Source organism: Lynx rufus, unplaced genomic scaffold, assembly GCF_022079265.1.
Source record: "Lynx rufus isolate CCGP_SWC_20201006 ecotype Redwood Valley unplaced genomic scaffold, mLynRuf1.p SCAF_3, whole genome shotgun sequence".
NCBI lineage: Eukaryota > Metazoa > Chordata > Mammalia > Carnivora > Felidae > Lynx > Lynx rufus.
The window spans coordinates 59,311,655-59,325,259 of NW_025814845.1; the positions used below are offsets into that span (position 1 = coordinate 59,311,655).

The window sequence follows — 13,605 nt, forward strand, 5'->3', positions numbered from 1 at the left end:
ATCAGGTGATAGACACTTGGATTGTTTCCATATATTGGCTCTTGTGAGTAATGCTGCAGTGAACCTGGGAGAGTAGATATCTCTGTAAGATCCTGATTTCAGTTTCTTTGGATATACACCCAGAAGTGGGGTTGCTGGATCATATGGTAGTTCTATTTAATTTTTTTAAAGGAATCTCCATACTGTTTTTCATAGTGACTACCAATTTGCATTCACATAGTGCACTAGAGTTTGTGTGGGAATTCTTTATACTAAGTTACAACATTTTTAGGTAAGTCTGAAATCATGTCAAAATGAAAGTAAAAATATTATAAAGCAGAGAGGAGCGATGGTTAGTAAGAGAAATAAGCAGTAAGCTCTACTTTCCAGTATTTACTTAATTATTTTTTATCTCTAAGGCTACAGCAGACTCTGCTTTTCAATCAGTAAATCACATCAGTGACGAGACTCCGCTGAGAATGCTCCTGATGTTGAGAGGTCTCTCTCCCATGTCTCCTCAGGCGCAGCGACCCTGCAGGCCGACCTCACTCTTGGCATTTAACCAAATTGGGGGAGAACCAACCAGAGGGCAGCATGATGCAAATCACTCCGGGCACGATCGGCAGTCCTTGGCCCCAAAGATACCATTCCAGGTAAGTGACCCAGCCAAGATGCAGGGCTTTGCTTCTTTCAGAGCTCTTGTTCCCAGAAAAGGTGTTCTTCTGTTTTGAGAACATTTCCTTACACTCAACCTGAGGATCAAACCTCTCTATCCACCACCTTCCTCTTCCTCTTCCTCTTCCTCTTCAAACTCTTAATGTATATGTCACCTTCATACCCTGGGCTAGACTGGCAGGAAGGGAGGCCATGTGAGATCATAGCAGGGTCTGCTCATTCTCAGTCAGACCTTTCTCAATTGCACATTGTAGCACTTCACTAGAAAAACTGACAAACTTCTTTCCTCAGTGCTTAATGTCCTTCTCAACCCAGTATGTGTCTGCTTTTTATGGAGTGATTTTATTCATGTATTTGAACTCCTTACTTGCTTTATATCCTTCTGTTAAGGTTAGTTATCCAACTTAGCTCCAACCAATAAAACGAGCACACTTAGGGCTACTCAGTGTGCACTCCTGTGATTATCTCCTGTGATACACACCTTCATCTCCACCTTTAAATCAGATACAGTGTTTTTATTTTTTTTATTGTTTACTTATTTTTGAAGGAGAGCGAGAGAGCGAGCGAGCGTGCGCATTAGCAGGGGAGGGGCAGAGAGAGAGGGAGACACAAAATCTGAAGCAGGTTCCAGGCTCCGAGGTGGCAGCACAGAACCCGATGCGGGGCTCGAACCCAGGAGCCGTGAGGTCATGACCTGAGCCGAAGTCGGACGTTTAACCGACTGAGCCACCCAGGTGCCTCTAAAACAGATATGTTATTCTTAACCCCATTTTACAGAACCTGAAATTGAAGCTTCAAGAGACAAATTTGTCCAAAGTCAAACAATTGATCAGGACCTGAGTCCAGACTCCAGTCCAAGCCAGGTGTCAGAGCCCCTGTGCATAACCGAGTTATACTTCCTCTGCTTTTCTAGTCATTGTGTCAGTCAGGGTTCAGTCAGAAAAAGGCAAGGCCACCACCGGTGTCATGGGAGAAGGGATTTATTGTAGTCATCAGATCTTACACAACTGAGAGGGACTGGGGAGAAGGAAGCCAAACTTGACCATCCAGACATATTAAAGTACTCAGTCAGGACTCCCCTACATTTATGACAAACTCAGAATCCATGCAAATTAGAATCCATTTTCTGATGCCAGGGAGTTAGACTCTCGCTTAGGACTTTTTGAAAGTGCTTGGATAAGGGTAACGGCAGAGAGGTGGGACGGTCAAGAGAATATGGGTCCTACATACAAATGAGATACAAGTGCTGATGAGTCAGGTGGGGGAGGGGGTGACTTCTGGAAGGATTACTTAACTGACAGATGGTGGCTCTGCATTTAGCAAGGACAGGACTCAGAGCCCTTAACACTCGGTCTGGTCAAATCAAGAGCCAATTCCTAGACTTCTCATGGATAGACATGGCTCTTAGCACATCTGGGTAGGTTTCAGGTCATAGAAAAGAATTTCCTGGTGACCCTCCTTGTTACAGACACTCCTCTCCCTTGCCCATGTCCCTCCCAGTAACCTTGAAAAAATTTATTCTTGCCATCTAAGCTCAGAGAACAGGGCCCACCAGCAGGGTACTGTTGGTACCCAGGCACAGCGTTTTCACTCTCTGGGCCTTTAGAAGAATAGGGGCTCCTGCGTGGCTCAGTTGGTTAAGTGTCCAACTTCAGCACAGGTTATGATCTCGTGGTTCGTGAGTTCGAGCCCTGTATCCAGCTCTGCGCTGACAGCTCAGAGCCTGGAGCCTGCTTCAGATTCTGTGTCTCCCTCTCTCTCAGCCCCTCCCCAGCTTGTGCTCTCTCTCTCTCTCAAAAATAAATAAATATTAAAAAAAAAATCAGAAGGTTAGATGTGGAGGGCCTTGCAGTGTGAAGGAAAGAAGGCACGGTGATACGGTACTTGGGCTTTTAAGTCAAACCTAGGTTTAAATCCCAACTTCACCACCTACTGGATGAGCTTGAGCAAATCATTTAACCTCTTTGATCTTGTTTTTCTTGTCTATAAGATGAAATTAATAATATGTATCCCATTCGATCACAGTGAGGATTAAACAGAACATGTAAAACATTTAGTGCAGTTCCTGCAACATAATAAGCATTCAGTAATTTTGACAATGATAATAATTAGGCTGAAGACTTACCAGAGGCACAGTGAAACCTGATAATAAACGTTAAGGTTAATGGCATAAACCAGCATGCACATAAAATGCAACTGTGCATTACCAGAGTGTCCCTAAAGAGTGGAGCCCTGTGGGGCCTCCTCACGCCTACACCGCACCAGAGCCTCTAAATCTGGTCATACTGTGACCTGAAAAACATGGGCCGAAGTTAAGACTACTGTAGCCAGCACTCAGAAGAGCTGCGTGCGGGAACTGTGGTGAGCTCCAGGAGGCCGCTAGAGAATGGCAGAGCGGGCTTCAGAAGGGCAGTAGCTCCGAAGAATGCATTTCTGCATGTCCTGCTTCCTCCTTCCTGTCCAGCCTCCAGAGGGGCTTCAGTAGGTCGATCTATCGCCATGCCCCTCTAATACAAGCTTCAGGACAGATCCCCCCGACCGTCTGCACAAAGCACTGTGTGGGCTACAAAGGAAGAAAGGCAAGCTCGCATTACCCACAGCGCTACAGACCTGGGTATGCTCTTCTTCCCCGGCACAGGTCACCCTGTGGTCTGGTGTGTCTGGTCCACACCTCAGGCTTGCAGCTGCACTGAGGGCTTCACCCCAATTCTGTTCCCCTCAGAGGGCCTGAGGTTGGTGGCTGTCGATGGAGAAGTGCTTCCGGCGCGTTTCCAAGGAGCACAGTGGCATCTAGTGGTCTGGTGTGCCGAACCAGTTGGGTGGCATCCCTCTAGTAGCCCTCCTTTAGTTCTAGAAACCCAATCTCAGTCCTAAGTTCATGGATTCGTTTGTCATTAAGAAGCAGGAGAATCAGGGAGCTTGGGGCAGAGGGAAGCACAGGACAAGTAATTTTAACTGCCTGTGAGCTGGTTTAGATCTGAATTTCACTGAAACTGTATTGCAGCTGCTTCCTGTCAGACCCAAGTCACTGTCTTTTTGCTGTTCTACAGAAACCACACGATGGTCCTAAGTAGTTAAAGTACTTCAGAAGAGATCTTGAAAAGTCAGGTAATCCAGCCCCCTCACAGGAGGCTGAAGTAACAGTATCAAAATGCTAAAGAACCAGTACTGTGTCTCAGATGGTTTCTAGTTATTGAGGGTATAATGCTGAATGAGACATAAAAAGCCCCCACCCTGTAATATTTGTGTACCAAGGTCTGTTCCATGGAATGATAATCCATTTAGATGCTTTTTGGAAAAAAGTTTCTAGGACCAACAGAGACTGTAAGATCATGACCTGAGCCGAAATCAAGAGATGGACGCTTAACCAACTGAGCCACCCAGGCGTCCCTAGAAAATACTTTCAAACACACACAATAAAGAGTAATATTATAAGAACACATGGATCTACCACAGAATTAACATCTTGTCATATTTGCTTCAGATCTTAAGCAGTACAGACACAACTGAAGTCTCTTTCATACAATGAAAGGAATAAAAGGTAACCTTGAGTAGTGGCAAGTGCTGTGAAGGAAGTAAGCAGACTAACGGGGAAGAATGGAGGAGATGCTCTTTAGATAGTTCCAGGAAATCTTCCCTCAAGTAGAGACTTGAATAAAGGGAAGAAGTGAGCCAGGAGAAGAGCATAGTGTGTGGCGGGAACGGTGGGTACAAAGGCCCTGAGACATGGGGATGCCTTTCATGGGTCTGAGTTACAGTAAAGAGGCCATTGCACTGGAATGCAGTGATCGAGAGGAGTCTAATAGAAAATGAGGTTGAGAGCTAGCCAGACCACAGTAAGAAGCTTGACATACTTATCTTGACAGTAAGGCTGTCTCTGTGGGCTGGAACCGTTGCAGGGAATGAAGACCTCATTCCAAGTTGTTCTTCCCCACTATTAAAAGTACCATCTTGGGGGGTGCCTGGGTGGCTCAGTTGGTTAGCATCCGACTTTGGCTCAGGTCATGATCTCACAGTTCATGGATTCCAGCCCCACACAAGGCTCTGTGCTGACAGCTCAGAACCTGGAGCTTCAGATTCTGTGTGTGTGTGTGTGTGTGTGTGTGTGTGTGTGTGTGTGTGTGTCCCTCCCCCACGTGCGTTCTATCTCTCTGTCTCTCTCAAAAATAAACACTAAAAAAAATTTTTTTTTAAAGTGCCATCTTGGAAGCAGGAATGGCAAAGGTAGTCAAAATGACTACTTCCAGAAAGTGGCAGAAGAACTTTGCAGAGGGTGATGTCAGCACACTTGTGGCATAGCATACCAATTGGTCATACTCCTCGCGCAGCTTGGGAAGGGAGATTCCAAAGGGGTGGAGCTCTCCCCGAGTAGCAAAGAGCATGTTGCAGTCCTCACATGGTGCATTCCACCTGAGGTGTGGTGGCTTAAGTTTCCTTGAGCTCTGTAACCCATTCTGCCCTTGCTCTGCCTAGAGATAGTTCTACCAGTGATTTTGTATTTCTAGACATCATCTACATTTTGAGATAGGTTAGTGATGACCCTTGTTCCCGCTCAGTAGTGAGAGTTTCAGTTATTCAGTTTATTCTCTTTGACTTTTTGTGTGTTCCCAAGTAGATGTGAATTATCCTTTCAGTGAAAGACTGCTAAAACTCTCAGCAGTTTGGAGGGGGATTGAGTAGTGCCTACCACCTGCATGGAATTGGTGAGCAAAACAGCCATTATGGATATACGGCTTCCATTTCCATTAGAAGTGTTAGCTCTGAATCTCTCTTAGAGGAGATAAAGGGAAGCATAAGTGGGTCATGTGGGATTATCCCCAGCTGAGCTGTCATGTACATTTTTAACACAATCTCTTCATTTCAAAGAGCTGGGAAGGGAGGGAGGAGGGGTAAAATCTGGCAGTGACATATGCCATGCCATTGAGTGCCAGGACTGATATCTGTAATCTGGCTGGCTCGTGAGCTGTTCCTTCCTGTCTCCCTTGAATCTCTACCTGTTCCTCCCAAAGTAGGGTGCTCCATTCAGTAAACTGACTTTCTCTAAAAAAGAAGAGTTACATTCTTGAGGTGAGTTGCTGAAAATGTACTCTTCCTTGAATTCCGGTGCCAGTTTTGAGTCAGAATATGATCCTTTTAGTCTCTTGCCATAGACCCTGGATTTAGGCCAGCCACAAAGCCAATAAGGCACTTCCTTAGCCAATAAAACACTGTATTTACTTACATAAGATCTAGAAATATAGTAATAACCCCATGAATTGTAACAGTACTTAAATGCCAACTCATTTAAAAGTAGAAAAGCTTAGGGGCACCTGGGTGGTTCAGTTGGTTAAGCGTCCAACTTTGGTTCAGGTCATGATCTCATGGTTCATGGGTTCGAGCCCCGTGTTGGGCTCTGTGCTGACAGCTGAGAGCCTGGAGCCTGCTTCGGATTCTGTGCCTCCCTCTCTCTCTCTCTCTCTGCTCCTCCCCAGCTTGCACTCTGTGTCTTTCTCTCTCTCAAAAATAAAGAAAAACCTTTAAAAAAATGTTTTAAGAAAATAAAAATAGAAAAGCTTAGCAAAAACTTTGAGTGATTTATCCTTCAGTAGAGAGCAGTAAGTCACAAACATTTGAACAGTTTTGAGATTATTGTTTGACTTCTGGACCCTATATTCCTTCCTTATTTATTTTTATTTTATTTTATGTTTCATGTTTATTTATTTATTTTGAGAGAGAGACAGAGCAAGAGCCGGGAAAGGGCAGAGAGAGAGGGAGGGAGAGAGAATCCCACATTGATAGCTAGAGCCCAACACAAGGCTTGAACTCACGAACTGCAAGATCATGACCTGAGCTGAAATCAAGAGTCAGATGCCCAAGTGACTGAGCCACCCAGGTGCCCCCACTTACTTCTTCCTGTATGCCCTCACTTCCCCAACATGCTGGGTGAAGTATATCTTGAGTTTATAACTAAAGCTAATTATAAGTAAGTTTGTTTTGAGGCAACTTTTTGGGGTATGCCATGCCAGGATTGAAAGTCATTCCCCCTCTTGCTGGCAGAGGATTTTGTAAAGGAGAAAGGCTTACCTTTCTGAGTGTATGAAGAAGGCTTTGCTCAGGCTTTGGGAAGTCATTCATAGGGATGGACTCCCGCGATTAAGACTTCTTAGTAAGCTTCCCTCTCCTGTTAGCCTTCTCTGACTCCCATTTCTCTGTATTTCTCTCATTCAGCTTTGTGTTTAGCTTTCTCACTACAAACAAATTGTCTCTAGTACAGTCGAGATTCCAGGAAGATTGCCAAGGTGTAGCCCTTCAATTCCATAAAAAGGAAAGATATTAACTAAAAACATACACACGTGCACACTGAGTCTCCCTCACCCGGTTCACGTGCCTGGTCTCTTAGTGAGCTCTTCCTCTTCTTCCCACAAACAGCCCCAAGGGACACAAAATTGCAGTGTCTCTCACCCCTCCTCCTCTTCCTCTCTCCTTTCCTCCCCCACCTCTCTCCTTTCTTGGCACATGTAGAATGTCATTTGTAGCACGGAGCAAATCACATCAATGTGATTTGGTCACATGGCTTCCTCTCTGCTCCCTGTTCCTCCCCTTGCAAGCCTGGGTGATTAATTAGAGCCACATAGGTTACACTGTCGGGCAATCACTCCTAGTAACAACATACAAGGAGGCCGAGCAAGGCCCAAATATGGCCCTTTTCACCCACCCTTCCAAAAACGAAACATCTTGCACAAGAGTACGTTTATAAGCTGGGTCCTGTGCCTGTAAGCCTACCAAACGGTAGCGGCTCATGGTGCTGACTGCTGTGTCTCCCTTTCTTCCAGCTCCTCTACCAGTGACCTCTCCAGCTATGACCACGCGTACCTGAGGCGAAGCCCTGACCACTGCAGCTCCCAGGGGAGCATGGAGAGCCTGGAGCCCAGTGGGGGATACCCACCCTGCCATCTTCTCTCCCCTGCCAAGTCCACCAGCAGCATTGACCAGCTCAGCCACCTCCACAACAAGAGAGACTCGGCATACAGCTCCTTCTCCACCAGCTCTAGCATCCTCGAGTATCCGCCCCCCGGCATCTCTAGCCGGGAGCGTTCAGGCTCCGTGGACACCACTTCTGCCCGGGGCGGCCTCCTAGAAGGGATGAGGCAGGCAGACATTCGCTATGTCAAGACAGTCTATGATCCCCGGAGGGGGGTCTCAGCAGAGTATGAGGTGAACTCTTCAGCCCTGCTTCTCCAAGGGAGGGAGGCCCGAGCATCAGCAGATGGCCAGGGCTATGATAAATGGCACAGTGTTCCTCGGGGCAAGGGGGCGCCCCCCCCATCCTGGAGCCAGCAATGCCCCGGTTCCTTGGAGACGGCCACTTCCAACCTGGCTCCTAAAGCGGCCGCACCGCTGCCCCCAGCTCGGAGCGACAGTTATGCAGCCTTTCGGCAGCGAGAACGGCCCAACTCTTGGTCTAGCCTTGATCAGAAGCGGTTCTGTCGGCCTCAGGCAAACGTCGCAGCCTCCCTGAAATCTCCCTTCATAGAGGAACAGCTGCATACTGTGCTAGAGAAGAGTCCAGAGAACAGCCCCCCAGCGAAGCCCAAGCATAATTACCCCCAGAAGGCCCAACCCGGCCAACCTCTACTGCCAACTGGCATCTACCCGGTACCTTCTCTGGAGCCACACTTTGCCCAGGTGCCCCAGCCTTCTGTGAGTGGTAATGGCACGCTCTACCCAGCACTGGCCAAGGAGAGTGGGTATACAGCTCCCCACGGAGCTTGTGACAAAATGGCTACCTTTGATGAGAATGGGAACCAAAATGGATCTAGCAGGCCTGGGTTCGCCTTCTACCAGCCTCTAGAACCTGATTCAATGTCCCTGGTAGAGAGGAAACCTGAAACTTCAGCCAAATGTGTCCCCTACAGAGTCCATTTCCCTTCAGTACCTGAAAATGAGGAGGATACCTCACTGGAGAGACAGCTCGCCCCTCTCCACGGCAGCAGCCCGCATCCCAATGAGAGAAAGAGCACCCACAGCAACAAACCATATTCTAATCACCACAGCCTCAAAGTGGGTGAAGACAAGAGATCTTCCAGGCCCTCAGAGCCCTGGGAGGGTGATTTACACGCAGACCACAATGCCAACCTGCAGCACAGGCTGGAGAGGGAGAGCCTCCAGAGCCCGCCGAACAACTTTGGCAGGACCAAGTCAGCCTTCTCCTCTCTCCAGAACATTCCTGAGAATCTAAGAAGGCAGAGCAGCGTGGAGCCAGGAAGAGGAGCCCAGGACGGCTACCAGGATGGCAGGTCCACCTGTGTAGTCAACAGCAAGGGGGAGGACTCTGGCAGGAAAGCTGTTCCCGATCACAGGAGCCACCTGGACAGGCCAGTTTCCTATCCAAGGCCCGAGGCGAGAACCAGTGCCTTGGCCTCTTTCCCAAGTTCAGACCCAAGGTACGAGGACCCTCCCTCTCCACCCCACCAGCAGACATCCAGTCTGGGCCGGAGGCGGCTCAGCTCCAGCAGCGCCTCGGCTCTGCAAGGCTTTCAGTATGGGAAGCCTCACTGCTCCGTGCTAGAGAAGGTTTCCAAGATAGAGCAGCGAGAACAAGGGAGCCAGAGACCCCTAAGTGTGGGCAGCTCTCATTATGGCCATAACTACAGGCCCAACAGGACGGTTCCAAATTCTCATCCTTTTGGGAAGGACTTTGAGGAGACAAAAGGCAATATCCGTTTTTCCGACCCCACTGAACCCATAGGCAATGGGGAGCAGCAGCACTTCAAAAAGGAGGAGCCAAAGCTGGAAGAGGTTACCCGGCAGCCACACGGTCAGCAGTTGAGGAGGGGTGCGGATGGCGGCCGTGGCCCCCAGCTCCAAGGCAGCGAGCCCCCGAGGCGGGACACGCACCTGCTCCGCAGCCAGAGCACCTTTCAGCTCTTTGGCGAGACGGAGCAGGAGCCCGTGTGGCTGGACGACAGGCCCAGCACGCCCGAGTCACCGGTGCTGGATGCCCCGTTCAGCCGTGCCTACCGGAACAGCATCAAGGACGCGCAGTCCCGCGTCCTGGGGGCCACCTCCTTTCGACGCCGGGACCTCGAGCCGGGGACACCCGCGGCTTCGAGAGCCTGGCGTCCAAGGCCCGCCTCGGCCCACGTGGGGCTGCGGAGCCCAGAGGCGGCGGCTTCCGCCTCCCCGCACACCCCTCGTGAGCGGCACAGCGTGACCCCGGCCGAGGGCGACCCTGCCCGACCCGCGCTCCCTGCCACCCGAAGGGGGCCGCGCCGTCGCCTGACCCCCGAGCAGAAGAAGCGCTCCTATTCGGAGCCCGAGAAGATGAACGAGGTGGGGATCTCGGAGGAGGCCGAGCCGGCGCCCTCTAGCGCGCAGAAGAAGGGGCTGCGTTTCGCCGAGAGCACGGTGGCAGACCGGCGCCGCATCTTCGAGCGCGAAGGCAAGGCCTGCTCGACGCTCAGCCTGTCGGGCCCCGAGCTGAAGCAGTTCCAGCAGAGCGCCCTGGCCGACTACATCCAGCGCAAGACCGGCAAGCGGCCCTCCTCCGCCGCCTGCAGCCTCCAGGAGCCCGGGCCACCGCGGGAGCGCTCCCAGAGCACCTACCTACAGCCCGGCCCCGCGGCGTCCGAGGGTCCCGGCCTCACCTCGGCCTCCAGCCTCTGCTCGCTGCGGGAACCGAGCCTGCAGCTCCGCAGGGAGGCTGCCCTCCTGCCCGCCGCAGCAGCGGGGGACGTGGGGGAGTCCCCACGGGCCCCCAGAGATCGCAGCAGCTCCTTCGCTGGTGGCCATGTCTTTGGGGAACTGCGACGTGGGGACCAAGCCCCGAGGGAGCTGCTCGCTGGAGCTAACTATGGGCCGAAGGGCACCCAGAGGGTGGACAGGACCCCTGGGGAGCCCTCCTCGTGGGGGGCCGCAGCCAGGAGGGCTGGGAAGTCCATGTCTGCTGAGGACCTGCTGGAGCGCTCAGACGTCCTGGCGGTTCCTGTCCATGTGAGATCACGGTCCTCTCCCACTGCAGACAAGCGTCAGGTAGGTGCAACCAGAGGGTCCTAGGATGGGGCCCTTCTGGCCCTGGAGCTTTAGTGAGGCTCCCCTTTAATTTTCCTTTGACATGCAAAAGGGTAGCATTTGTTTTCATGGGGTGATTTCTTTCTGGGTGCCCGGTACCCTTACAGAGATCTAGAGATTGATATGTAGATATATAGAGTTGTATAGGTATCTTATATAGACCCATACATCTTACATAGAGGTACGCATACATATAGATTGTGTGTGTGTGTGTACACGTACACACTTCATTTTAGGAAGTCACCATCTCTCAGTGCAAGAATGCATGGTTAGGAAAAGTTAGTGATTTTCTTTTTTACTGTGTCCCCCCCCCCCCCCCACCGTGGAATACAAACTGTGTCTTGGAATTTTAAAGATTTTGGCTTTGAATCCTCTATTAGACTTATGCATTTATAAAACATGTAGAATTACTGACTTTAATAGTTATAGTTATTGAAGTCCTGGCCCTCAGCTAAGTATGCTTTACATTTTTTATCTCATTGATTCTCACAATCATCCTGTGTAGTTATATTACCCACACCAAACCTATGTCTCCCTGCTCCCATCTGGATCCTTTCTGTGCACTGTCTTGAGGAGATAGGAGAATGATACGCTTTCAAATTCTCTCATAAAAGAATGTTCTCATAAAGGTTTCAAACTACTCGAAGTTTATCAAGTGCTTTCCACTGGAAATTTCAGCACAGTTCGCAATAGAACCCGAGCACTAAGTCCCAGGAGTGTATTAATTTCCCTAATTCTCAGTGGCTCCTCGCTGTGCAGGCCCTGCAGATCAAAGGCTCACCTCATAGTTCCCTTCCCACCAAAGATGATATCAGGAACTAATATATATATTAGGCATTCATATTTATGTTAGCTCAGGGGAACACGCCTCCATTGTCCCTTCTCAAATTCTGTTTTCCCCAGCAGAGAAGTCCACCATTTAGCAAGCATCTGTAGAACACGTGTTGTATGAAAAGCACTGTATTAGAAGGTTGAAAGAAACACAAAACAAAATAAGGTTCATGCCTTTCTGGGGTTCACAACTGAACAAGGACTTGAACTTAACTATAAATAACTAACATGACTAGTGAATGCTTTTGGAGCAGTGATAAATAATATGCTATAGAGGGGAGAGTTATTAATTCTAACTGAGGGGATCTCAGGGCTTCTCTTGAAGAAGATGGGGTTTTTTGATCGTTTCTAAAATTTTTTATTTATCTTTTTAATATGAAATTTATTGTCAAATTGGTTTCCATGCAACACCCAGTGCTGACCCCAACAGGTGCCCTCCTCAATGCCCATCACCCACCCTCCTGTCCCTCCCACCTCCCATCAGCCCTCAGTTTATTCTCAGTTTTTAAGAGTCTCTTATGGTTTGCCTCCCTCCCTCCCTCTCTTTTTTTTTTCCTTCCCCTCCCCCATGGTCTTCTGTTAAGTTTCTCAGGATCCACATACGAGTGAAAACATACGGAATCTCTTTCTCTGACTGACTTATTTCACTAGCATAACACTCTTCAGTTCCATCCACGTTGCTACAAAAGGCCATATTTCATTCTTTCTCATTGCCACATAGTATTCCATTGTGTATATAAACCACAATTTCTTTATCCATTCATCAGTTGATGGACATTTAGGCTCTTTCCATGATTTGGCTATTGTTGAAAGTGCTGCTATAAACATTGGGGTACAAGTGCCCTTATGCATCAGCACTCCTGTATCCCTTGGGTAAATTCCTAGCAGTGCTATTGCTGGGTCATAGGGTAGATCTATTTTTAATCTTTTGAGGAACCTCCACACTGTTTTCCAAAGTGGCTGTACCAGTTTGCATTCCCACCAACAGTGCAAGAGGGTCCCCGTTTCTCCACATCCTCTCCAGCACCTATAGTCTCCTGATTTGTTCATTTTAGCCACTCTGACTGGTGTGAGGTGATATCTCAGTGTGGTGAAGGAGATGGTCTTTGAACCAGGCTGTGAAGGATGGGGCAGGAGGTTTATAAAGGATTGGGGGTTGTGTGGGGGGAGGCATTAGTTGGTAGAAACAGCTTCAAAAAAAGAAAGATTCAGACATTACTGCCTGAGAAGTACTTTGCTGCACCATTTCTGAAACAAAATTCTGTACCCATCGAGATATTTTCTGTTTCAAAATATCCAGAAACATTTTTCTCCCCAGTATAAACCCACAAGAAAATTGTATAGAGGCAATCCTCCATAAGCATTCTCTAACCATTTTCCTCCCCTCAGAAGGAAAAACAGAGCTAATTTCTACTCCTTATCCTACAACTAAAACACTTAAAACCCACATATGTAACATAAAATTTCAGCGAGTTTGATGGGCTTCAGGAGCATAGTAATCCAAACATCTTCTTAATTTTTCTTCCCATATTCTACAGAAAACAAATGTTTAGGTGAAAACTAAATCGTCTTCTGCTATTTATTTCTTATGAGATGTCCTCCTTCTCCCTTGGGGAATTGATTGGATGGCTGTGAATGTTCCTTTGCTTTCTCCCCAAATACCTCTCAAGCCTGGTAAACTGGGAAATAAAGCTAAGACATAGGTGGTATAGAGAAGTGATGAAATTCTTCTAAATCCCAGCTAAATATGTTATTTGAAAAACTTTTTCAAAAGACAAATACAGAACATTATTTACATCCTCTGCAATAGAGTACCATATTTAGATATTATTTAATTTGGGGACTGTGATGCCAGAGGGGGGGAAACACTTCAAAATCAAAGAGTTTATCTGTGCTGCCTTGCTCCTATAAATTCTGTAAATAGAATATCATCCCCCAGATTGTAACGGAGCCAGGACTGTGCTCCTGACCTTCCTTCTCCCGTTCTCCCACCCAGCACCAGACCTTGCCAGCCTGGAGACCAGGTCCATGGCAAGGTCTGCTCCTTGATTCTTCTTCATACAGCCATCA

General features: G+C 48.5%; 1 protein-coding gene across 1 annotated transcript in view; it reads left to right on the forward strand.

The window, feature by feature from the left end:
* The window catches only part of SHROOM3 (shroom family member 3), an 87,720-nt gene that overhangs the window by 40,652 nt on the left and 33,463 nt on the right, over positions 1 to 13,605 (forward strand). The window contains exons 5-6 of the mRNA XM_047092265.1: positions 501 to 632; positions 7,467 to 10,665. Coding sequence (XP_046948221.1) covers positions 501 to 632; positions 7,467 to 10,665 — 3,331 coding nt within the window. The remainder of the gene's footprint in view (positions 1 to 500; positions 633 to 7,466; positions 10,666 to 13,605) is intronic.